Source organism: Myxine glutinosa, chromosome 13, assembly GCF_964187855.1.
Source record: "Myxine glutinosa chromosome 13, kmMyxGlut1.1, whole genome shotgun sequence".
Taxonomy (NCBI): domain Eukaryota; kingdom Metazoa; phylum Chordata; class Myxini; order Myxiniformes; family Myxinidae; genus Myxine; species Myxine glutinosa.
In genome coordinates, this window is record NC_136273.1 from 99,258,677 (window position 1) to 99,285,804 (window position 27,128).

General features: G+C 36.5%; 1 protein-coding gene across 1 annotated transcript in view; it reads right to left on the reverse strand.

Moving 5' to 3' along the window:
- LOC144888587 (uncharacterized) overlaps nt 1-27,128 on the reverse strand; it is a 54,491-nt gene that overhangs the window by 23,712 nt on the left and 3,651 nt on the right. The window contains exons 5-14 of the mRNA XM_078767037.1: nt 26,995-27,020; nt 26,118-26,179; nt 25,560-25,686; nt 24,957-25,006; nt 24,746-24,872; nt 24,443-24,458; nt 23,866-24,225; nt 21,397-21,756; nt 19,742-20,101; nt 13,159-13,509 (exon numbers count right to left, since the gene is read on the reverse strand). Of these exons, the coding sequence (XP_078623163.1) occupies nt 13,159-13,509; nt 19,742-20,101; nt 21,397-21,756; nt 23,866-24,225; nt 24,443-24,458; nt 24,746-24,872; nt 24,957-25,006; nt 25,560-25,686; nt 26,118-26,179; nt 26,995-27,020 (1,839 nt within the window). The remainder of the gene's footprint in view (nt 1-13,158; nt 13,510-19,741; nt 20,102-21,396; nt 21,757-23,865; nt 24,226-24,442; nt 24,459-24,745; nt 24,873-24,956; nt 25,007-25,559; nt 25,687-26,117; nt 26,180-26,994; nt 27,021-27,128) is intronic.

The following is a 27,128-nucleotide window of genomic DNA, read 5'->3' on the forward strand; positions in this document are numbered from 1 at the left end:
AACAATTAAAACCTGCATGAAATAAAGCCTGAAAAAGGAAACAATTAAAGCCTGCATGAAAATAAAGCCTGAAAAAGGAAAGAATTAAAGCCTGCATGAAAATAAAGCCTGCAAAAGGAAACAATGAAAGCCTGCATGAAAATAAAGCCTGAAAAAGGAAACAATGAAAGCCTGCATGAAAATAAAGCCTGCAAAAGGAAACAATTAAAGCCTGCATGAAACTAAAGCCTGAAAAAGGAAACAATTAAAGCCTGCATGAAAATGAAGCCTGAAAAAGGAAAGAATTAAAGCCTGCATGAAAATAAAGCCTGAAAAAGGAAAGAATTAAAGCCTGCATGAAAATAAAGCCTGAAAAAGGAAACAATGAAAGCCTGCATGAAAATAAAGCCTGAAAAAGGAAACAATGAAAGCCTGCATGAAAATAAAGCCTGCAAAAGGAAACAATTAAAGCCTGCATGAAACTAAAGCCTGAAAAAGGAAACAATTAAAGCCTGCATGAAAATAAAGCCTGAAAAAGGAAACAATTAAAGCCTGCATGAAACTAAAGCCTGAAAAAGGAAACAATTAAAGCCTGCATGAAAATGAAGCCTGAAAAAGGAAACAATTAAAGCCTGCATGAAAATAAAGCCTGAAAAAGGAAAGAATTAAAGCCTGCATGAAAATAAAGCCTGAAAAAGGAAACAATTAAAGCCTGCATGAAACTAAAGCCTGAAAAAGGAAACAATTAAAGCCTGCATGAAAATAAAGCCTGAAAAAGGAAACAATTAAAGCCTGCATGAAACTAAAGCCTGAAAAAGGAAACAATTAAAGCCTGCATGAAAATGAAGCCTGAAAAAGGAAACAATTAAAGCCTGCATGAAAATAAAGCCTGAAAAAGGAAACAATTAAAACCTGCATGAAAACTAAAGCCTGAAAAAGGAAACAATTAAAGCCTGCATGAAAATAAAGCCTGAAAAAGGAAACAATTAAAGCCTGCATGAAAACTAAAGCCTGAAAAAGGAAACAATGAAAGCCTGCATGAAAACTAAAGCCTGAAAAAGGAAACAATGAAAGCCTGCATGAAAATGAAGCCTGAAAAAGGAAACAATTAAAGCCTGCATGAAAATAAAGCCTGAAAAAGGAAACAATTAAAGCCTGCATGAAAATAAAGCCTGAAAAAGGAAACAATGAAAGCCTGCATGAAAATAAAGCCTGAAAAAGGAAACAATGAAAGCCTGCATGAAAACTAAAGCCTGAAAAAGGAAACAATTAAAGCCTGCATGAAAACTAAAGCCTGAAAAAGGAAACAATGAAAGCCTGCATGAAAACTAAAGCCTGAAAAAGGAAACAATTAAAGCCTGCATGAAAACTAAAGCCTGAAAAAGGAAACAATGAAAGCCTGCATGAAAACTAAAGCCTGCAAAAGGAAACAATGAAAGCCTGCATGAAAATAAAGCCTGAAAAAGGAAACAATGAAAGCCTGCATGAAAATAAAGCCTGAAAAAGGAAACAATAAAAGCCTGCATGAAAATAAAGCCTGAAAAAGGAAACAATTAAAACCTGCATGAAAATAAAGCCTAAAAAAGGAAACAATGAAAGCCTGCATGAAAATAAAGCCTGAAAAAGGAAACAATGAAAGCCTGCATGAAAATAAAGCCTGCAAAAGGAAACAATTAAAGCCTGCATGAAAATGAAGCCTGAAAAAGGAAACAATTAAAGCCTGCATGAAAACTAAAGCCTGAAAAAGGAAACAATGAAAGCCTGCATGAAAATAAAGCCTGAAAAAGGAAACAATGAAAGCCTGCATGAAAATAAAGCCTGAAAAAGGAAACAATGAAAGCCTGCATGAAAATGAAGCCTGAAAAAGGAAACAATTAAAGCCTGCATGAAAATAAAGCCTGAAAAAGGAAACAATTAAAGCCTGCATGAAAACTAAAGCCTGAAAAAGGAAACAATGAAAGCCTGCATGAAAACTAAAGCCTGAAAAAGGAAACAATTAAAGCCTGCATGAAAACTAAAGCCTGAAAAAGGAAACAATGAAAGCCTGCATGAAAACTAAAGCCTGCAAAAGGAAACAATGAAAGCCTGCATGAAAATAAAGCCTGAAAAAGGAAACAATGAAAGCCTGCATGAAAATAAAGCCTGAAAAAGGAAACAATAAAAGCCTGCATGAAAATAAAGCCTGAAAAAGGAAACAATTAAAACCTGCATGAAAATAAAGCCTAAAAAAGGAAACAATGAAAGCCTGCATGAAAATAAAGCCTGAAAAAGGAAACAATTAAAGCCTGCATGAAAACTAAAGCCTGAAAAAGGAAACAATGAAAGCCTGCATGAAAACTAAAGCCTGAAAAAGGAAACAATGAAAGCCTGCATGAAAATGAAGCCTGAAAAAGGAAACAATTAAAGCCTGCATGAAAATAAAGCCTGAAAAAGGAAACAATTAAAGCCTGCATGAAAACTAAAGCCTGAAAAAGGAAACAATGAAAGCCTGCATGAAAACTAAAGCCTGAAAAAGGAAACAATTAAAGCCTGCATGAAAACTAAAGCCTGAAAAAGGAAACAATGAAAGCCTGCATGAAAACTAAAGCCTGCAAAAGGAAACAATGAAAGCCTGCATGAAAATAAAGCCTGAAAAAGGAAACAATGAAAGCCTGCATGAAAATAAAGCCTGAAAAAGGAAACAATAAAAGCCTGCATGAAAATAAAGCCTGAAAAAGGAAACAATTAAAACCTGCATGAAAATAAAGCCTGAAAAAGGAAACAATGAAAGCCTGCATGAAAATAAAGCCTGAAAAAGGAAACAATAAAAGCCTGCATGAAAATAAAGCCTGAAAAAGGAAACAATGAAAGCCTGCATGAAAATAAAGCCTGAAAAAGGAAACAATAAAAGCCTGCATGAAAATAAAGCCTGAAAAAGGAAACAATTAAAACCTGCATGAAAATAAAGCCTGAAAAAGGAAACAATGAAAGCCTGCATGAAAACAAAGCCTAAAAAAGGAAACAATGAAAGCCTGCATGAAAATAAAGCCTGAAAAAGGAAACAATGAAAGCCTGCATGAAAATAAAGCCTGCAAAAGGAAACAATGAAAGCCTGCATGAAAATAAAGCCTGAAAAAGGAAACAATTAAAGCCTGCATGAAAATAAAGCCTGAAAAAGGAAACAATTAAAGCCTGCATGAAAACTAAAGCCTGAAAAATGAAACATATAAACTTTGTATGAAAATAAAGCCTGAAAAACGAAACAATTAAAGCCTGCATGAAAAGAAAGCCTGAAAAAGGAAACAATTAAAGCCTGCATGAAAACTAAAGCCTGAAAAATGAAACATATAAACTTTGTATGAAAATAAAGCCTGAAAAAGGAAACAATAAAAGCCTGCATGAAAATAAAGCCTGAAAAAGGAAACAATTAAAACCTGCATGAAAATAAAGCCTAAAAAAGGAAACAATGAAAGCCTGCATGAAAACTAAAGCCTGAAAAAGGAAACAATTAAAGCCTGCATGAAAACTAAAGCCTGAAAAAGGAAACAATTAAAGCCTGCATGAAAACTAAAGCCTGAAAAAGGAAACAATTAAAGCCTGCATGAAAACTAAAGCCTGAAAAAGGAAACAATTAAAGCCTGCATGAAAACTAAAGCCTGAAAAAGGAAACAATGAAAGCCTGCATGAAAATAAAGCCTGAAAAAGGAAACAATTAAAGCCTGCATGAAAATAAAGCCTGAAAAAGGAAACAATTAAAGCCTGCATGAAAATAAAGCCTGAAAAAGGAAACAATTAAAGCCTGCATGTAAATAAAGCCTGAAAAAGGAAACAATTAAAGCCTGCATGAAAACTAAAGCCTGAAAAAGGAAACAATTAAAGCCTGCATGAAAACTAAAGCCTGAAAAAGGAAACAATTAAAGCCTGCATGAAAACTAAAGCCTGAAAAAGGAAACAATTAAAGCCTGCATGAAAACTAAAGCCTGAAAAAGGAAACAATTAAAGCCTGCATGAAAATAAAGCCTGAAAAAGGAAACAATTAAAGCCTGCATGAAAACTAAAGCCTGAAAAAGGAAACAATGAAAGCCTGCATGAAAATAAAGCCTGAAAAAGGAAACAATTAAAGCCTGCATGAAAATAAAGCCTGAAAAAGGAAACAATTAAAGCCTGCATGAAAATAAAGCCTGAAAAAGGAAACAATTAAAGCCTGCATGAAAACTAAAGCCTGAAAAAGGAAACAATGAAAGCCTGCATGAAAATAAAGCCTGAAAAAGGAAACAATTAAAACCTGCATGAAAATAAAGCCTGCAAAAGGAAACAATGAAAGCCTGCATGAAAATAAAGCCTGAAAAAGGAAACAATGAAAGCCTGCATGAAAATAAAGCCTGAAAAATGAAACAATTAAAGCCTGCACGAAAATAAAGCCTGCAAAAGGAAACAATGAAAGCCTGCATGAAAATAAAGCCTGAAAAAGGAAACAATTAAAGCCTGCATGAAAATAAAGCCTGAAAAAGGAAACAATGAAAGCCTGCATGAAAATAAAGCCTGAAAAAGGAAACAATGAAAGCCTGCATGAAAATAAAGCCTGAAAAAGGAAACAATGAAAGCCTGCATGAAAATAAAGCCTGCAAAAGGAAACAATGAAAGCCTGCATGAAAATAAAGCCTGAAAAAGGAAACAATTAAAGCCTGCATGAAAATAAAGCCTGAAAAAGGAAACAATTAAAGCCTGCATGAAAATAAAGCCTGAAAAAGGAAACAATTAAAGCCTGCATGAAAATAAAGCCTGAAAAAGGAAACAATTAAAGCCTGCATGAAAATAAAGCCTGAAAAAGGAAACAATTAAAGCCTGCATGAAAATAAAGCCTGAAAAAGGAAACAATTAAAACCTGCATGAAATAAAGCCTGAAAAAGGAAACAATTAAAGCCTGCATGAAAATAAAGCCTGAAAAAGGAAAGAATTAAAGCCTGCATGAAAATAAAGCCTGAAAAAGGAAACAATGAAAGCCTGCATGAAAATAAAGCCTGAAAAAGGAAACAATTAAAGCCTGCATGAAACTAAAGCCTGAAAAAGGAAACAATTAAAGCCTGCATGAAAATAAAGCCTGAAAAAGGAAACAATTAAAGCCTGCATGAAACTAAAGCCTGAAAAAGGAAACAATTAAAGCCTGCATGAAAATGAAGCCTGAAAAAGGAAACAATTAAAGCCTGCATGAAAATAAAGCCTGAAAAAGGAAACAATTAAAACCTGCATGAAAACTAAAGCCTGAAAAAGGAAACAATTAAAGCCTGCATGAAAATAAAGCCTGAAAAAGGAAACAATTAAAGCCTGCATGAAAACTAAAGCATGAAAAAGGAAACAATGAAAGCCTGCATGAAAACTAAAGCCTGAAAAAGGAAACAATGAAAGCCTGCATGAAAATGAAGCCTGAAAAAGGAAACAATTAAAGCCTGCATGAAAATAAAGCCTGAAAAAGGAAACAATTAAAGCCTGCATGAAAACTAAAGCCTGAAAAAGGAAACAATGAAAGCCTGCATGAAAACTAAAGCCTGAAAAAGGAAACAATTAAAGCCTGCATGAAAACTAAAGCCTGAAAAAGGAAACAATGAAAGCCTGCATGAAAACTAAAGCCTGCAAAAGGAAACAATGAAAGCCTGCATGAAAATAAAGCCTGAAAAAGGAAACAATGAAAGCCTGCATGAAAATAAAGCCTGAAAAAGGAAACAATAAAAGCCTGCATGAAAATAAAGCCTGAAAAAGGAAACAATTAAAACCTGCATGAAAATAAAGCCTAAAAAAGGAAACAATGAAAGCCTGCATGAAAATAAAGCCTGAAAAAGGAAACAATGAAAGCCTGCATGAAAATAAAGCCTGAAAAAGGAAACAATTAAAGCCTGCATGAAAATAAAGCCTGAAAAAGGAAACAATTAAAGCCTGCATGAAAACTAAAGCCTGAAAAATGAAACATATAAACTTTGTATGAAAATAAAGCCTGAAAAACGAAACAATTAAAGCCTGCATGAAAAGAAAGCCTGAAAAAGGAAACAATTAAAGCCTGCATGAAAACTAAAGCCTGAAAAATGAAACATATAAACTTTGTATGAAAATAAAGCCTGAAAAAGGAAACAATTAAAACCTGCATGAAAACTAAAGCCTGAAAAAGGAAACAATGAAAGCCTGCAAGAAAACTAAAGCCTGAAAAAGGAAACAATTAAAGCCTGCATGAAAATAAAGCCTGAAAAAGGAAACAATTAAAACCTGCATGAAAACTAAAGCCTGAAAAAGGAAACAATGAAAGCCTGCATGAAAACTAAAGCCTGAAAAAGGAAACAATGAAAGCCTGCATGAAAACTAAAGCCTGAAAAAGGAAACAATTAAAACCTGCATGAAAACTAAAGCCTGAAAAAGGAAACAATGAAAGCCTGCATGAAAACTAAAGCCTGAAAAAGGAAACAATGAAAGCCTGCATGAAAACTAAAGCCTGAAAAAGGAAACAATTAAAACCTGCATGAAAACTAAAGCCTGAAAAAGGAAACAATGAAAGCCTGCATGAAAACTAAAGCCTGAAAAAGGAAACAATGAAAGCCTGCATGAAAACTAAAGCCTGAAAAAGGAAACAATGAAAGCCTGCATGAAAACTAAAGCCTGAAAAAGGAAACAATGAAAGCCTGCATGAAAACTAAAGCCTGAAAAAGGAAACAATGAAAGCCTGCATGAAAATAAAGCCTGAAAAAGGAAACAATTAAAGCCTGCATGAAAACTAAAGCCTGAAAAAGGAAACAATGAAAGCCTGCATGAAAACTAAAGCCTGAAAAAGGAAACAATGAAAGCCTGCATGAAAACTAAAGCCTGAAAAAGGAAACAATGAAAGCCTGCATGAAAACTAAAGCCTGAAAAAGGAAACAATTAAAGCCTGCATGAAAACTAAAGCCTGCAAAAGGAAACAATGAAAGCCTGCATGAAAATAAAGCCTGAAAAAGGAAACAATGAAAGCCTGCATGAAAATAAAGCCTGAAAAAGGAAACAATGAAAGCCTGCATGAAAATAAAGCCTGAAAAAGGAAACAACTAGAACGGGCACTCGGTAGAGCGCATACCTTCGCCGCAGCTACTGTTCTGTACTTGGCATGGGAGTGTAGGGAACAGAACAGTGAACAGTTTGGTGCTGATTTCATGCAAATCGGATAAGAATTGACCGAGTTATGACAAAAAACGCACATTTTGCAAGGTCGTGACCCCCCTGACCTTTGACCCGATTGCTCCCAAAATCTAATCAAATGTGTCCCGTATAATAACCAATCATCCCACCAAATTTCATGCAATTCGGTTGAATACTTTTTGAGTTATGCGAATAACATACACACACACACACACACAGACATACAAATAAATACACAGCGATCAAAACATAACCTTCCGCTTTTGCGAAGGTAATTAAAACCTGCATGAAAATAAAGCCTGCAAAAGGAAACAATTAAAGCCTGCATGAAAATAAGGCCTGAAAAAGGAAACAATTAAAGCCTGCATGAAAACTAAAGCCTGAAAAAGGAAACAATTAAAGCCTGCATGAAAATAAAGCCTGAAAAAGGAAACAATTAAAACCTGCATGAAAATAAAGCCTGAAAAAGGAAACAATTAAAGCCTGCATGAAAATAAAGCCTGAAAAAGGAAACAATTAAAACCTGCATGAAAACTAAAGCCTGCAAAAGGAAACAATTAAAGCCTGCATGAAAATAAGGCCTGAAAAAGGAAACAATTAAAGCCTGCATGAAAATAAGGCCTGAAAAAGGAAACAATGAAAGCCTGCATGAAAACTAAAGCCTGAAAAAGGAAACAATTAAAGCCTGCATGAAAATAAAGCCTGAAAAAGGAAACAATTAAAACCTGCATGAAAACTAAAGCCTGAAAAAGGAAACAATTAAAGCCTGCATGAAAACTAAAGCCTGAAAAAGGAAACAATTAAAACCTGCATGAAAACTAAAGCCTGAAAAAGGAAACAATTAAAACCTGCATGAAAACTAAAGCCTGAAAAAGGAAACAATTAAAGCCTGCATGAAAATAAAGCCTGAAAAATGAAACAATGAAAGCCTGCATGAAAATAAAGCCTGAAAAATGAAACAATTAAAACCTGCATGAAAACTAAAGCCTGAAAAAGGAAACAATTAAAACCTGCATGAAAACTAAAGCCTGAAAAAGGAAACAATGAAAGCCTGCATGAAAACTAAAGCCTGAAAAAGGAAACAATTAAAGCCTGCATGAAATAAAGCCTGAAAAATGAAACAATTAAAGCCTGCATGAAAACTAAAGCCTGAAAAAGGAAACAATTAAAGCCTGCATGAAAATAAAGCCTGAAAAATGAAACATATAAAGTTTGTATGAAACTAAAGCCTGAAAAAGGAAACAATTAAAGCCTGCATGAAAATAAAGCCTGAAAAAGGAAACAATGAAAGCCTGCATGAAAATAAAGCCTGAAAAATGAAACATATAAAGTTTGTATGAAAATAAAGCCTGAAAAAGGAAACAATTAAAGCCTGCATGAAAATAAAGCCTGAAAAATGAAACATATAAAGTTTGTATGAAAATAAAGCCTGAAAAAGGAAACAATTAAAGCCTGTATGAAACTAAAGCCTGAAAAAGGAAACAATTAAAGCCTGCATGAAAATAAAGCCTGAAAAAGGAAACAATTAAAGCCTGCATGAAAATAAAGCCTGCAAAAGGAAACAATTTAAGCCTGCATGAAAATAAGGCCTGAAAAAGGAAACAATGAAAGCCTGCATGAAAATAAAGCCTGCAAAAGGAAACAATTAAAGCCTGCATGAAAATAAAGCCTGCAAAAGGAAACAATTTAAGCCTGCATGAAAATAAAGCCTGAAAAAGGAAACAATTAAAGCCTGCATGAAAATAAAGCCTGCAAAAGGAAACAATTTAAGCCTGCATGAAAATAAAGCCTGCAAAAGGAAACAATTAAAGCCTGCATGAAAATAAAGCCTGAAAAATGAAACATATAAAGTTTGTATGAAAATAAAGCCTGAAAAATGAAACATATAAAGTTTGTATGAAACTAAAGCCTGAAAAAGGAAACAATTAAAGCCTGCATGAAAATAAAGCCTGAAAAAGGAAACAATTAAAGCCTGCATGAAAATAAAGCCTGCAAAAGGAAACAATTTAAGCCTGCATGAAAATAAAGCCTGCAAAAGGAAACAATTTAAGCCTGCATGAAAATAAAGCCTGCAAAAGGAAACAATTAAAGCCTGCATGAAAATAAAGCCTGCAAAAGGAAACAATTTAAGCCTGCATGAAAATAAAGCCTGCAAAAGGAAACAATTAAAGCCTGCATGAAAATAAAGCCTGCAAAAGGAAACAATTAAAGCCTGCATGAAAATAAAGCCTGCAAAAGGAAACAATTAAAGCCTGCATGAAAATAAAGCCTGCAAAAGGAAACAATTAAAGCCTGCATGAAAATAAAGCCTGCAAAAGGAAACAATTAAAACCTGCATGAAAATAAAGCCTGCAAAAGGAAACAATGAAAGCCTGCATGAAAATAAAGCCTGCAAAAGGAAACAATTAAAGCCTGCATGAAAATAAAGCCTGCAAAAGGAAACAATTAAAGCCTGCATGAAAATAAAGCCTGAAAAAGGAAACAATTAAAGCCTGCATGAAAATAAAGCCTGCAAAAGGAAACAATTTAAGCCTGCATGAAAATAAAGCCTGCAAAAGGAAACAATTAAAGCCTGCATGAAAATAAAGCCTGAAAAATGAAACATATAAAGTTTGTAAGAAAATAAAGCCTGAAAAAGGAAACAATTTAAACCTGCAAGAAAATAAAGTGTGTTAAAGGAGATATTGAACCCCAACGAATAGGGAAATATAAACTTGAAATAGTTTACATCATGACAATTGCATTCAATGTTGATGGAATCGTTCAACTTCAATATGATCAGATGGAAATCGGTTATTCACCTTTTGCATTTTAAAAAGTATGAGATTTGTGGAGCAACACAAATCATTATCAACAGGTATGAGTATCTACACTTTTAATTCTTTTGTTCCGTTTTCTCGTTGAAAACTCGGGTCCTATGCTGAGAGTCAAGTGTCATATACAGACTTGGCATTTAATATGGAATATTTTTTTTATGGGGGTGAACTTACTTTTCAAGATGTCTGAGAACCAAAAGTTCATTGGAATTATGTTGAAATTATTCTAGATTTTGTTAATGTGACCTTTAAAAGAAACAAAAACCACATTTGACATTTCGAAACAAATAAATTGATCCTTGAAAGTGATGTAAACTGATATCGAACTCAATTCATGGACAGTACTGTGTTAAACTTCTGTACGTTTTCCAGAAGTATCTCTTTATTTTGCACATTAGCCAAAATTTTTTTTAACAAAAACAAAAGTTAAATTACGACTGGGATTACGGACAGTAAAATTACAGTTCAGTACTTCGTGTAACCCCCACGAGCATTCAGGAGAGCACATACACGTTGAGGCATGCTGTTCACGAGATTTGCCACGGTTTGGACAGGAATCGCTTGCCATGCAGTGACAATAGCCTGCTGCAATTCATGCACAGAGGTCGGCTGCTGGTCCAAGCGGTCGATTTGACGCGTTAATTCCGCCCATAAGTTCTCTTTCGGATTCATATCCGGGGACATGGCAGGCCACTCCATATGCTCTACACCACGGTCAGCAAGAAAGTGTTGGATCATGCGAGCACGATGAGGCCGTGCATTGTCATCTTGGAAGACAAGGTTTCCTCGAAAGGCTGCATGAGCAAATGGAAGCAATGTTTCTTCCAGAATGGCCCTGTACTTGAACTGGTTCAGGTTTCCATTCAGAACAACCAGGTCAGTTTTGCCCCCTGTATGAAAAGCAGCCCAAACGGTCACCCAACCACCTCCAGCTTGGACTCTTGGCACTATACAATCTTTGTTGTAGGCTTCATGCACTTGTCTGCGCACTCGGACGCGGCCATCTTGACGATAGACCAGAAATCTAGACTCGTCATTGAAGATCAGGTGATGCCAGTGTCCCGGCTGCCATTGATGGTGCTCTCTGTCCCACTGCAATCGGCGCTGGCGGTGTTGTCTGGTCAGGCGTGGCTTTCTCAGGGGATGCCTGGCACGATAGCCTGCTTGAACCAGTCGTTGGTTGACTGGCCTTCTGGATACAGGCACATTTGTCAGTTGCTGCCACTCAGCCCTAAGCCGATTAGCTGACTTGGTACGGCCATTGCGGACTAACCGGTGCAGCTGGCGATCATCTCTCCTTGTGGTTCTGCGGGGACGTCCTGGCCTTGGTATTGGAGTAGGGACACCCCTCTGAGCATTTCGTTTCAGGATCTATGACACCTGACCTTGAGTGATGCCATACTGCCGAGCAATTGCATGCTGTTTCATGCCGTAATTTCATAAAGCCACCACTCCATGACAAACAGCATTGTCGAGTTGACGGACCATCTCCAGAGGAAGCGGCAATAACTTTTGGAGACGTGCAGCAGTTGTTTTCCACTAATACAGAACGCAACAACCCTTGTATACCCGACTGTGAAGCCAATCATCAAATGCACCTGTCCGTACATTTTGCCACGCCACCTGTGATATAATCCTGTTGTTGACTTCTTGCTGCGACAGACAATCAGTTACATGGTTCTTTTAACAAATAATCACCAAAGTGTAAAAGAAACTCACCAGATTGATACACTGAGTTAAGAAAGTAAACCCAAGTCAAGGAAAAAAATATATTCCATATTAAATGCCAAGTCTGTAATATGACTCTGTCAGCTGAATCAGATTATCATGTGAAGATTTGCAATCCGCTTTGTACAATTTCCTCATTGAAAATGTCTGAGTCATTTTAAGTTGTCTTGGAATTATATTACGTCGAACATCTGACTTGTTCACTCAAATAACATCACATGACTTCATTCAAGTATGTAATAGCATTGTAAGAAAAATTATACGAGTTAGCAAACAACACTATGTTTGTGTGTTCGAGAGACGATGACACGAGGTCACCGTGAATTTCAAAGTCTAGAGTAAATAAAAAGAATTCTTCCTTTTTTATTTCGTTGAACAATATAATGATAATCGTACAAATTAGATTATGTACTGTCTGTCCCGCAAATCTGTATCTGTCCCGCAAATATTCCTACAGGTCGCACAAGATCTGCCTGCAACCCTCTTTTGGTTAAACTGCCAAAATCAAGACTCTCTGCTCACCTTCACTCCTTCATTCCTCTTTTCTCCCACCTCTGGAACAAACTCCCTCACTCTCTTCAATCCCACTCCACCCTCCAAGTCTTTAAAACAGCTGTTCACCACCATCTCTTATCTTCCCCCATCCAAAATCTTGATCTTTTCTACCCCCGCTAATTTCACCCTAATTCCCCTTTTTGAAATACCAACTTCTGTCCTGGAAGTCCTTGGTGTCCTTGTGCTTTATACTTCTCCCTCCCCCCCACCCCCCCTTCCCATGCCTCCTCCCCCCGGGCCCTCTCCCTTCCACACATCTCCCTGCTCTCGGATGTTGTGTTTGTGTGCTTCCCCTTTTCTCCCCATCTTGTCTTCCGCTCCCTCTTTTTGTGTATTTTGTTTGTCTGGTCGATTTGTTTGTGAAGTAAATGTTAGCTCTTTCACGAGCCTCGATTCAGTATACAAAAAAATAAAAATAATAATATGTAATACGTTTTTGAAATAAGGAAAAAATAAATCGAGCAGGAATATTCGATTGCACAATTATTATCAGAAAAAACCTCAAATGAAGTGAAATACCACTTACGTTCGAAATGTTAAAACTATTGTCATTTATAAACACATTCTATATTTTAAATATGACATAACCGATTGCAAGGTTTGAGTTAAGAATATTTTTCGTGTTTAAAAAAATTCAGATTTATGAAATACTGAGCAGACATCAAATAAATATTGATTTAAATAGCATCTTTTGGGCAAAATGGACAGAACTTTTGTTGATCTCTCTGTAATTACTTGGATCCAAAAATGTTCTTAATGCTAAAAAAAAATATCAAAATTCTATTCCCACACAAGAAATGGTCAAGCTATATTTTCCTATCACTTTGAATTCTCATTCATCAATCAACCCATATTTACCAGGCACACTATTTGACCTTTCTTTGCACAAATAATTAAAATAGATTGTTCATGTGATGACATGAGGAAAGTAGTTTATGTACTTTACCAGTTGTGTCAGTGGTTTCCAGAACATCAGAAGGTTTGTCTGTTGGGTATGGTATGGGTTTCTCTTTATGTACAGCATCTTCAGTGATGTCTTCGGTATCAACTGGAAGACCCACTTCGTCAGTGTCTTTAGTAATTTCTTCTGGTTTATCTGGAGTAGCAAATTTGACCAACAAAGGATCAACCCTGGATGGCACCGTAATCCCATGTGGAGTGATGTCTGTCACACTAACATCCTCTGCTGACTCTGGTGGAACCTCAGAATCAACTGTCACATTGACTTTCTTCTCTTGAGCCATGGTTGGTAAATGTTCAGAGATTTCATGTGTTGCTTCTTTTCCAACGTGAACACCTGTTCAGGAGAAATTAGCAGGTTAAAACAATAACATTTCAGCATTTTGATGAAATGTCCATCAATATACACTACCGGTCAAAAGTTTTAGAACACCTCATTTTTTCCAGTTTTTATTGAAATTTACACAGTTTAATGTCTTAATGTACTCTGAAATTAAGCATAGAACAAATAAACAATTGGAGATAAAAAAGAAATCATAGAATCATTTTGTTTAACAAAATTTAATTTAAATTTTTGACTCAGTAAACCTTTTGCAGATATAACCACCGAACACACTCGTGGCATTCTTTCTACAATGGAAATCAAATATTGTTCGGGAAGTTCTTCCCAACACTGTTGCAGAAGTTCCCACAAATGTGTTGCACTTGTGGGTTGCTTTGCTTTCACCCTTCTGCCCAATTCATCCCAAACCAGCTCGATGGGGTTTAAGTCTGGAGACTGTGCTGGCCATTCCATGATTTGAAGCCAACCGTCTTGTTCTTTTCCTCGACGGTAGTTTTGACATAGCCTGGAGGTGTGATTAGGGTCATTATCTTGCTGTAGGATGAACCACTGACCAACTAGGCGTACACCAGAGGGTATTGCATGACGCTGCAAAATGCTGTGGTAGCCCTTTTGGTTCAGGGCGCCAGTCACTCTGTGCAAGTCGCCGACTCTGGATCCAGCAAAAGAGCCCCAGACCATCACGCTTCCTCCTCCATGTTTGACAGTTGGTGTCACACACTGAGTAACCATCCTTTCACCTTCTCGACGGCATACAAAAACCCTGCATGATGAACCAAAGATTTCAAATTTTGATTCATCGGTCCATAAGACCTTCTTCCAGTCTTCAGTAGTCCACTGGCGGTGCTTCATGGCCCGGGCAACCCTCTTTTTCTTATTTTGCCATCTTAGCAATGGCTTTCTTACTGTCACTCGACCTGTCAAACCTGCAGCTCGAAGTCTTCTCTTCACAGTTGAAACTGAGACTTGCTTACTTCGACCAGTGTTAAGCTGTGCTTGAAGCTGTTGTTCTGTGAGCTGCCTATAACGCAAGCTGTTGACTCTCAGAAACTTGTGTTCTGATTCAGTTGTGGCTTTGGGTCTGCCAGACCTCTTTCTATCAGAGTTTCCTCCAGTTTCCAATATACTACTTCCTGCAGTGCAATATTGTCCAAATAATGCTTCAGAGCATGTAATAACAGTCTGTTCCAATACTGCTTTTATACAGACAGGGGTTTGTAATCAAGTAATCAGCAGAGGTTGGGACACCTGTAGGAATTGTTTGCATCAACTTTCAAGGCTTAATTTACTTACATTGCTGCAGAACAGCTGTAAGTTGTTAACCCATTACTTGTTCCCTGAAGAAGGCCTTTTTTTTTACAATATAACTGTAATTTACATTATTTTCCCGTTTTTGCTAACCTAAACTTTTTTTTAACCTCGAGCAGTTTACTGCTTACCTTTGTACCATTTCAGGTTATTCACTGGACATTAAACTGCGTAAATTTCAATAAAACTATAAAAATTGAGGTGTTCTAAAACTTTTGACCGGCAGTGTATATGTATATATGTTTTACTATTGCAGAACAAAAGCACACACTTTCCCCATTCACTTACATGTTAAAATGGTTGGGTCTGTAAAACAACATTCTTCCCTGACTTGTATCGCATAAATTTAATTATCTCAACAATAATAAATTTCATTTCATCTCTCCTTACAAGATAATTATCTTGTCATTCTTTCAATTCACAATAACCTTTAAAAACCACTGATTACCACCTGAGAAATTATCCACAGGACAAACAATGTTTCAACATTACTTCTTCAGGCGAAATTAATTTTTTAAACGAACAATGAAATTATTTTAGTTGTCTGCAAAACACATATTTGAGTTTTGTCAATTGCAAGATATTTTGCTTTAAATAAAAAAACTGCAATCCTTCATTATCGTCCCGATAGTTCAATGGGATGGAAAACATGAAGCAATATGAAAGATAAAAAATAATCCGGATAACAAAGTTTAAATCATTGTGTGTTCAAATTAAAATTAAATGTTGAGTTTCATGAACAAATTACGATTTGTAATAAAGAAAAGTTTGCGGAACAACAATTTAAGAAAGTCGATGTGAATTTTTTTTTCTAGGTGACAGGATGGCTTACTTGGCCGACAGGAAGAAAACAAACAAAGCAAACAAACTGGTAACTGTCAGGACCAGGATATCGTAAATGGTTATCCTGATTATCGGATGTTGCCCCGAAAAGGCCAAAAGTTGAGATCTCGAAAACGAAACTGTTGCTGTGAAAGATAAACATGTATTTTTATGGAGAACCTCATTTTATCCTGAAATATTAAACAAGATGAATTTGAGTGTTTATGAACCTTGTGGAAGTGTTCACAATTGTAAGGGAACAAGTGAATGGAAAAGCATGTTTTAGGGCCACAAAGGTTGTTTTTTTTAAAGTTGTAAACCTTAAAAAAAAAAAGTATTAAACCAATTTTCTTACATTAAAAAAATTAATTTATCTTCAAAATTAAATTTGATAGATGAAAATATACCAGAAAAGAGGACAGTGGGCCAAATTTCAGCTCTCCAGGGTGTATGGAACCGAGGAAAGATACGGCAAGAAAAGGCACAAGTACAAAAAGTTTTAATTAAAACAAAAGCCGCGTCGATGTTACGCAATGCCTAGATGCAGCTGTGCCTATAACGTCGATGTTATAAGCACAGGACATTCCTATTGATTCGATTACTTGATGTTATTTTTGTGCAAAGTGAAAATATATCTCGGCAATTTCCCGTGTGTTATTTCAGGCGGTGTATGACTGACCATGCCGCAATTGAAAAAAAAAAATATCTCGGCAATTTCCCGTGTGTGGCGACACATGAACGAAGCTATGCTCCTCTCTCCACATTATTGTGACGACGTATGAATTAAATATTTCATCGTGACGATTGTCATCAAATGGACGAATTTTTAATATATCTCGGCATTTTCCCGTCTGTTATTTCGGGCGGTGTATGACTGAGCATGCCGCGATTTAAAAAAAATATATCTCAATGGACTTGAAGTTACAGGCCTTTGAGAATTAATTTAGTTCTATAAAGGGCAACTTTCATCGCATTTTCTTCCCGTTTTTTTTCAACCGAGTCTAAAACTATGTTGGCGACTGTGAAAAATGAAATGATATATCGAATTTGATTTGAAAGAAAACTGGGAGAGAGAGCAAGACACCACGGGCCTACAAAACAGGCCTCAAAGCTATGCGAGTTAATAAAATGGTGGATATTTGTTTATATGAAGGCTCACCCAGAATGGGTGGAGCTATGGTTCCCAGAATGGGTGGAGCTTTGAGGTTTTGTCTTCTCTGCAAGAACAACAAGAAGAAGAAGAAGAAGAAGACGTGGTAACAATAACAACAGCAGAGTGCACTCTATGAGCAGCGTCTGCGACGCGGCTAAAAAAGGAACGGAACGGCTCAATGATTTGAAATGGGACAAAGAAACAAAGTTCAGATGAAGTAAAATAAAAGTGTGTAAAAAAGTAATTAAGAAATCGATAATTGCATTCCTTTACATTCCACTGATGTCAATTATTATTCCAAAGAGACATGGTGGAAGAACGTGAGGATATCCTTACATGGAAAATCTTTAAGTTGTTTACCAAATACGAGCATGTTCTGAACAGCATATTCATTGCAATTAATACGGATAACTTTCTGATTATACAACACACAACAACAACAGGCATTTTAAGGCCATTTTCCCTGCAAGAGCGGGGGTTAGCCTTGCGGTCCCCATGACAATGTTCTCCATTTTGCCCTATTTTCTGCATCTCCCCTTGTCAACCCCCTTGCCCGCATTTCTTCTTCGACCATCTTTAGCCAAGTCTTTCTTGGTCTTTCCCGTCATCGACTTCCTTCTACATTCATTTCCATCACTCTTCTCAAACCAGTCACTTTCATTCTTCCTCAACACATGACCAAACCATCTCAAACTGTTCCTCTTCACAGCATCCATCACAGGCTCTATTTCCATCATCTTTCGCAATTCATCATTTGTCTTCCTCTCTCTCAACGATACTCCACACATCCACAGAACCATTCGCATTTCCACCCTTTCCAGCCTTTGTTGCTGCTCTACGTTCATCACCCATGTCTCACTCCTATAAATCATAACACTTCTCACACATGCAGCATACACCTTTCCCTTCAGCTTCAATGACACTCCCCTCCTCGTCAGCACGCCACTCAGTTCCCGAAATTTCTTCCCTGCACATCTCACTCAAGCAACCGTTGCTGAGTCTGATCCACCTTCTCCATTCAGCATGTCTCCGAGGTAACAAAATGTTTTCACACCTTCCAGCTTCACGCCATCTCCAAGATCCAACTCAACATTTCCTCCATCTGCAGCTCCCTCTGTGCACACCTTACACTTGAATGTAGCTGCCACACTGGTTAATGACCCTCTCAAACCACTACATTTTTGATGCACCCACTCAGCGCACATTGTACATTGAATGGAATTCACTCCGACACCCTTCCTGCACACAGCACACGGCCACTTCCCAGTTATTTTCACCTCACCACATGCTTTACCACTTGCCATCACCTTCGTTTTTTCCGATATTCACCTTCAGACCTTTTGTCTCCATACATTCCTTCCACTTGTTCATCTTCTCCTTCAGCCCATCCATACTTTCTGCAATCAACACCAGATCATCTGCATACAACAACTCCCACGGTAAACCCTCCTTTACGTTCTGAGCCAGCACCTCCATCACAGCTACAAATAGTAGTGGACTTAGTACCGACCCCTGATGCACTCCCACCTTCACCTCAAACTCACCACTGTTCCCGTCCTTCGTCCTTACAGCTGTGCGAGCTCTTTTGTACATTGCCATCACTACTCTGATCAACCATTCCTCCACTCCTAACTTCCTCAATGCCCATGTCACTACTTCACGTGGAACCCGATCGAATGCTTTCTCCAGATCAACAAACCCAAGAAACAACTTCTTCCTGTTCTCCATATACTTCTCCTGCAACTACCTCACAATAAAAAGCGCGTCTGTCGTTCCTCTTCCTGGCATAAATCCAAACTGCATTTCGTCAATCTTCTCTTTCTTCCTTATCCTCCTCTCCAACACCCTTTCCAATACCTTCATTTAATGCGCCAATAACTTTATCGCTCGATACGAACCGCAGTCCAGAGGGTCACCTTTCCGTTGTATAGAGGGACGAGGGTACTCAGTTCCTAATCCACTGGAATGCGGCCTTCTTTCAAGCGTCTGGCATCTGGCGTCTGGCGTCTGGCGTCTGGCTTTCTTTCTTTCAGCTGAAGCTGAAGGGAAAGGTGTATGCTGCATGTGTGAGAAGTGTTATGATTTATGGGAGCGAGACATGGGTAATGAACGTAGAGCAGCAACGAAGGCTGGAAAGGGTGGAAATGCGAATGGTTCGATGGATGTGCGGAGTATCGTTGAGAGAGAGGAAGACAAATGATGAATTGCGAAAGATGATGGTAATATTGCCTGTGATTGATGCTGTGAAGAGGAACAGGCTGAGATGGTTTGGTCATGTGTTGAGGAAGGATGAAAGTGACTGGTTGAGAAGAGTGATGGAAATTGATGTAGAAGGAAGTAGAGGACGGGGAAGACCGAGAAAGACTTGGCTAAAGATGATGGAAGAAGAAATGCGGGCAAGGGGGTTTAACAAGGAGAGATGCAGAAAATAGGGCAAAATGGAGAAGATTGTCATGGGGACCGCAAGGCTAACCCCCGCTCTAGCAGGGAAAATGGCCTTAAAATGCATGTTGTTGTTGTTGTTTCACCACCAGATTGCAGATCTCTGTCATTCTCTTTACACCCCAATTTCCCGCTGCCTTCAACATATCTCCCACAACTCCCGTCGGCCCTCCCACTTTTCTACTCTTCATTGCTTTTAATCGCTTCCTCAACTTCCTTCTTGGTTATCTTCTCTGCCGGTCCTAAAACTGGGTTACTCTCTATGTTGCCATCCCATTCATTCTCTGCATTCAACAGTATTTCCATATATCTCTTCCATCTTCCTTTAATTCCATCTGGGTCCACAACGATTTGTCCCACTTCATCCTTCAAGCAACTCACCCCCATCCAAACTTTCTGATTATATAAAAGTCAATTTGAAAAATCTCAAATAATTTACAGTGATGATTTTGCACCAACATGTCAAAGTGTAACGACACAGCTCAGTTCATCATGTCATACCTGTAGTGGCAGTGGCTTCAAGAGGCACAGAAGGTATACCTTTTTTATATCCAGTAACATTCACCAAATATTGTGTGTCTTCAGTCAGTTGTGGAAGAACAACCATGTCTTCTTCACCTCTCACCTCGACCTCCTTTGGATCTTTGGTGCTATCCTTGGGTTTGTAGCTGATGATGAACTTGTCAAAAACTTGGGAGATGAATTTCCAAGTCACCTTCATGCTTTTGGTTGTGATATCCGAAATTCTGAGTCCCGTTGCCGAGAGTGGTGGCAGTTGAGATGTGACGGCGTCTTTCTCAGGAAGCACGGTTGTAACATGATCCTTTATTTTCTCCAATATTTCCGATGGAAAAAGAACACCTGGTGATAACAAATTCGCATGTTGAAACAATAATAAATTTCATTTCATATCTCTCCTTCAAGATAACTGATATTTACATCCATTGTGACATCTCATCCTTTCAATTCACAATAACCTTTATAGCCCACTGATTAGCACGTTCGAAATTATCCACAGGACAAACAATGTTTCAACATAACTTCCTCAGGCGAAATTAATTTTTTTAAACATACAAACAAATTATTTTAGTTGTCTGCAAAACACATCTTTGAGTTTTGTCAATTGCAAGATATTTTGCATGAAATAAAAAACCGCAATCCTTCATTATCTTCCCGACAGTTCAATGGGATGGAAAACATGAAGCAATATGAAAGATAAAAAAAATAAACCGGATAACAAAGTTTTCAGAATTGTGTGTTCAAATTCAAATTAAATGTTGAGTTTCATGAACAAATTACGATTTGTAACAAAGAAAAGGTTGCGCAACAACAATTTAAGAAAGTTGATGTGAAAAAAAAATGAAGGGTGACAGGATGGCTTACTTGGTCGACAGGAAGAAAACAAACAAACTGATAACTGTCAGTACCAGCATATCGTAAATGGTTATCCTGATTATCGGATGTTGCCCCAAAAAGGCCAAAAGTTGAGATCTCAAAAACTAAACTGTTGCTGTGAAAGATTAACATGTATTTTAATGGAGAACCTCATTTTATCCCACAATATTAAACGAGATGCATTTGAGTGTTTATGAACCTTGTGGAAGCGTCCACAATTGTAAGGGAACAAGTAAATGAAAAAACATGCTTAAGGGTCACAAACTTTTTTTTTTAACGTTTAAACCTATTTTTTTTTACATTAAAAAAATTAATTTCTTTTTAAAATTAAATTCGATAGATGAAAATGTACCAGAAAGGAGGACAGTGGGGCAAATTTCAGCTCTCTCGGGCGTATGGAACCGAGAAAAGGAACGGCTCAAAGATTTGAAATGGGAAAAAGAAACAAAGTTCAGATGAAGTAAAATAAAAGTGTGTAAAAAAGTAATTAAGAAATAGATAACTGCCTTCCTTTACATTCCACTAATGTCATTTATTATTCCAAAGAGACACGGTAGCAGAACGTGAGGACATCCTTACATCGAAAATCTTTATGTAGCTTATCAAATAAGAGCATGTTCCAAACAGCACATTCATTGCAATAAATACGGATAACTTTCTGATAAAAGGAAAGTCAATTTGAAGAAACTCAAATAATTTTCAGTGATGATTTTGCACCAACAATTCAAAGTGTAATGACAGCTCGGTTCATAATATCATACCTGTAGTGGCAGTGGCTTCAAGAGGCACAGAAGGTATACCTTTTTTATATCCAGTAACCTTCACCAAATATTGTGTGTCTTCAGTCAGTTGTGGAAGAACGACCATGTCTTCTTCACCTCTCACCTCGACCTCCTTTGGATCTTTGGTGCTATCCTTGGGTTTGTAGCTGATGATGAACTTGTCAAAAACTTGGGAGATGAATTTCCAAGTCACCTTCATGCTATTGGTTGTGATATCCGAAATTCTGAGTCCCGTTGCCGAGAGTGGTGGCAGTTGAGATGTGACGGCGTCTTTCTCAGGAAGCACGGTTGTAACATGATCCTTTATTTTCTCCAATATTTCCGATGGAAAAAGAACACCTGGTGATAACAAATTAGCATGTTGAAACAATAATAAATTTCATTTCATATCTCTCCTTCAAGATAACTGATATTTACATCCATTGTGACATCTCATCCTTTCAATTCACAATAACCTTTAAAACCCACTGATTAGCACGTTCGAAATTATCCACAGGACAAACAATGTTTCAACATAACTTCTTCAGGCGAAATAAAAAATTTTAAACATACAAACAAATTATTTTAGTTGTCTGCAAAACACATCTTTGAGTTTTGTCAATTGCAAGATATTTTGCATGAAATAAAAAACCGCAATCCTTCATTATCTTCCCGACAGTTCAATGGGATGGAAAACATGAAGCAATATGAAAGATAAAAAAATAAACCAGATAACAAAGTTTTCAGAATTGTGTGATCAAATTCAAATTAAATATTGAGTTTCATGAACAAATTACGATTTGTAACAAAGAAAGGTTGTGCAACAACAATTTAAGAAAGTCGATGTGAAAAAAAAATGAAGGGTGACAGGATGGCTTACTTGGTCGACAGGAAGAAAACAAACAAACTGATAACTGTCAGTACCAGCATATCGTAAATGGTTATCATGATAATCGGATGTTGCCCCAAAAAGGCCAAAAGTTGAGATCTCGAAAACTAAACTGTTGCTGTGAAAGATTAACATGTATTTTAATGGAGAACCTCATTTTATCCCACAATATTTAACGAGATGCATTTGAGTGTTTATGAACCTTGTGGAAGCGTCCACAATTGTAAGGGAACAAGTAAATGAAAAAACATGCTTAAGAGTCACAAATCTTTTTTTTTTAAAGGTTTAAACCTATTTTTTTTGCATGTTGAAACAATAATAAATTTCATTTCATATCTCTCCTTCAGGATAACTGATATTTACATCCATTGTGACATCTCATCCTTTCAATTCACAATAACCTTTAAAACCCACTGATTAGCACGTTCGAAATTATCCACAGGACAAACAATGTTTCAACATAACTTCTTCAGGCGAAATTAATTTTTTTAAACATACAAACAAATTATTTTAGTTGTCTGCAAATCACATCTTTGAGTTTTGTCAATTGCAAGATATTTTGCATGAAATAAAAAACCGCAATCCTTCATTATCTTCCCGACAGTTCAATGGGATGGAAAACATGAAGCAATATGAAAGATAAAAAAAATAAACCGGATAACAAAGTTTTCAGAATTGTGTGTTCAAATTCAAATTAAATGTTGAGTTTCATGAACAAATTACGATTTGTAACAAAGAAAAGGTTGCGCAACAACAATTTAAGAAAGTTGATGTGAAAAAAAAATGAAGGGTGACAGGATGGCTTACTTGGTCGACAGGAAGAAAACAAACAAACTGATAACTGTCAGTACCAGCATATCGTAAATGGTTATCCTGATTATCGGATGTTGCCCCAAAAAGGCCAAAAGTTGAGATCTCAAAAACTAAACTGTTGCTGTGAAAGATTAACATGTATTTTAATGGAGAACCTCATTTTATCCCACAATATTAAACGAGATGCATTTGAGTGTTTATGAACCTTGTGGAAGCGTCCACAATTGTAAGGGAACAAGTAAATGAAAAAACATGCTTAAGGGTCACAAACTTTTTTTTTTAACGTTTAAACCTATTTTTTTTTACATTAAAAAAATTAATTTCTTTTTAAAATTAAATTTGATAGATGAAAATGTACCAGAAAGGAGGACAGTGGGGCAAATTTCAGCTCTCTCGGGCGTATGGAACCGAGAAAAGGAACGGCTCAAAGATTTGAAATGGGAAAAAGAAACAAAGTTCAGATGAAGTAAAATAAAAGTGTGTAAAAAAGTAATTAAGAAATAGATAACTGCCTTCCTTTACATTCCACTAATGTCATTTATTATTCCAAAGAGACACGGTAGCAGAACGTGAGGACATCCTTACATCGAAAATCTTTATGTAGCTTATCAAATAAGAGCATGTTCCAAACAGCACATTCATTGCAATAAATACGGATAACTTTCTGATAAAAGGAAAGTCAATTTGAAGAAACTCAAATAATTTTCAGTGATGATTTTGCACCAACAATTCAAAGTGTAATGACAGCTCGGTTCATAATATCATACCTGTAGTGGCAGTGGCTTCAAGAGGCACAGAAGGTATACCTTTTTTATATCCAGTAACCTTCACCAAATATTGTGTGTCTTCAGTCAGTTGTGGAAGAACGACCATGTCTTCTTCACCTCTCACCTCGACCTCCTTTGGATCTTTGGTGCTATCCTTGGGTTTGTAGCTGATGATGAACTTGTCAAAAACTTGGGAGATGAATTTCCAAGTCACCTTCATGCTATTGGTTGTGATATCCGAAATTCTGAGTCCCGTTGCCGAGAGTGGTGGCAGTTGAGATGTGACGGCGTCTTTCTCAGGAAGCACGGTTGTAACATGATCCTTTATTTTCTCCAATATTTCCGATGGAAAAAGAACACCTGGTGATAACAAATTAGCATGTTGAAACAATAATAAATTTCATTTCATATCTCTCCTTCAAGATAACTGATATTTACATCCATTGTGACATCTCATCCTTTCAATTCACAATAACCTTTAAAACCCACTGATTAGCACGTTCGAAATTATCCACAGGACAAACAATGTTTCAACATAACTTCTTCAGGCGAAATAAAATTTTTTAAACATACAAACAAATTATTTTAGTTGTCTGCAAAACACATCTTTGAGTTTTGTCAATTGCAAGATATTTTGCATGAAATAAAAAACCGCAATCCTTCATTATCTTCCCGACAGTTCAATGGGATGGAAAACATGAAGCAATATGAAAGATAAAAAAATAAACCAGATAACAAAGTTTTCAGAATTGTGTGATCAAATTCAAATTAAATATTGAGTTTCATGAACAAATTACGATTTGTAACAAAGAAAGGTTGTGCAACAACAATTTAAGAAAGTCGATGTGAAAAAAAAATGAAGGGTGACAGGATGGCTTACTTGGTCGATAGGAAGAAAACAAACAAACTGATAACTGTCAGTACCAGCATATCGTAAATGGTTATCATGATAATCGGATGTTGCCCCAAAAAGGCCAAAAGTTGAGATCTCGAAAACTAAACTGTTGCTGTGAAAGATTAACATGTATTTTAATGGAGAACCTCATTTTATCCCACAATATTTAACGAGATGCATTTGAGTGTTTATGAACCTTGTGGAAGCGTCCACAATTGTAAGGGAACAAGTAAATGAAAAAACATGCTTAAGGGTCACAAATCTTTTTTTTTAAAAGGTTTAAACCTATTTTTTTTGCATGTTGAAACAATAATAAATTTCATTTCATATCTCTCTTTCAGGATAACTGATATTTACATCCATTGTGACATCTCATCCTTTCAATTCACAATAACCTTTAAAACCCACTGATTAGCACGTTCGAAATTATCCACAGGACAAACAATGTTTCAACATAACTTCTTCAGGCGAAATTAATTTTTTTAAACATACAAACAAATTATTTTTGTTGTCTGCAAAACACATCTTTGAGTTTTGTCAATTGCAAGATATTTTGCATGAAATAAAAAACCGCAATCCTTCATTATCGTCCCGACAGTTCAATGGGATGGAAAACAAGAAGCAATATGAAAGATAAAAAAATAAACCAGATAACAAAGTTTTCAGAATTGTGTGTTCAAATTCAAATTAAATGTTGAGTTTCATGAACAAATTACGATTTGTAACAAAGAAAGGTTGTGCAACAACAATTTAAGAAAGTCGATGTGAAAAAAAAATGAAGGGTGACAGGATGGCTTACTTGGTCGATAGGAAGAAAACAAACAAACTGATAACTGTCAGTACCAGCATATCGTAAATAGTTATCATGATAATCGGATGTTGCCCCAAAAAGGCCAAAAGTTGAGATCTCGAAAACTAAACTGTTGCTGTGAAAGATTAACATGTATTTTAATGGAGAACCTCATTTTATCCCACAATATTTAACGATGCATTTGAGTGTTTATGAACCTTGTGGAAGCGTCCACAATTGTAAGGGAACAAGTAAATGAAAAAACATGCTTAAGGGTCACAAACTATTTTTTTTAAAGGTTAAACCTATTTTTTTTACATTAAAAAAATTAATTTCTTTTTAAAATTAAATTTGATAGATGAAAATGTACCAGAAAGGAGGACAGTGGGCCAAATTTCAGCTCTCTCGGGCATATGGAACCGAGAAAAGGAACAGCTCAAAGATTTGAAATGGGAAAAAGAAACAAAGTTCAGATGAAGTAAAATAAAAGTGTGTAAAAAAGTAATTAAGAAATAGATAACTGCCTTCCTTTACATTCACTAATGTCATTTATTATTCCAAAGAGACACGGTAGCAGAGCGTGAGGACATCTTTCCATCGAAGCCTGCATGCCTGCATGAAACTAAAGCCTGAAAAAGGAAACAATTAAAGCCTGCATGAAAATAAAGCCTGAAAAAGGAAACAATTAAAGCCTGCATGAAACTAAAGCCTGAAAAAGGAAACAATTAAAGCCTGCATGAAAACTAAAGCCTGAAAAAGGAAACAATTAAAACCTGCATGAAACTAAAGCCTGAAAAAGGAAACAATGAAAGCCTGCATGAAAATAAAGCCTGAAAAAGGAAACAATTAAATCCTGCATGAAAATAAAGCCTGAAAAAGGAAACAATTAAAACCTGCATGAAAACTAAAGCCTGAAAAAGGAAACAATTAAAGCCTGCATGAAACTAAAGCCTGAAAAAGGAAACAATTAAAGCCTGCATGAAAATAAAGCCTGAAAAAGGAAACAATTAAAGCCTGCATGAAAATAAAGCCTGAAAAAGGAAACAATTAACGCCTGCATGAAACTAAAGCCTGAAAAAGGAAACAATTAAAGCCTGCATGAAACTAAAGCCTGAAAAAGGAAACAATTAAAGCCTGCATGAAAATAAAGCCTGAAAAAGGAAACAATTAAAGCCTGCATGAAACTAAAGCCTGAAAAAGGAAACAATTAAAGCCTGCATGAAACTAAAGCCTGAATAAGGAAACAATTAACGCCTGCATGAAAATAAAGCTGAAAAAGGAAACATATAAAGTTTGTATGAAACTAAAGCCTGAAAAAGGAAACAATTAAAGCCTGCATGAAACTAAAGCCTGCAAAAGGAAACAATTAAAGCCTGCATGAAAATAAAGTCTGAAAAAGGAAACAATTAAAGCCTGCATGAAAATAAAGCCTGAAAAATGAAACATATAAAGTTTGTATGAAACTAAAGCCTGAAAAAGGAAACAATTAAAGCCTGCATGAAACTAAAGCCTGCAAAAGGAAACAATTAAAGCCTGCATGAAAATAAAGTCTGAAAAAGGAAACAATTAAAGCCTGCA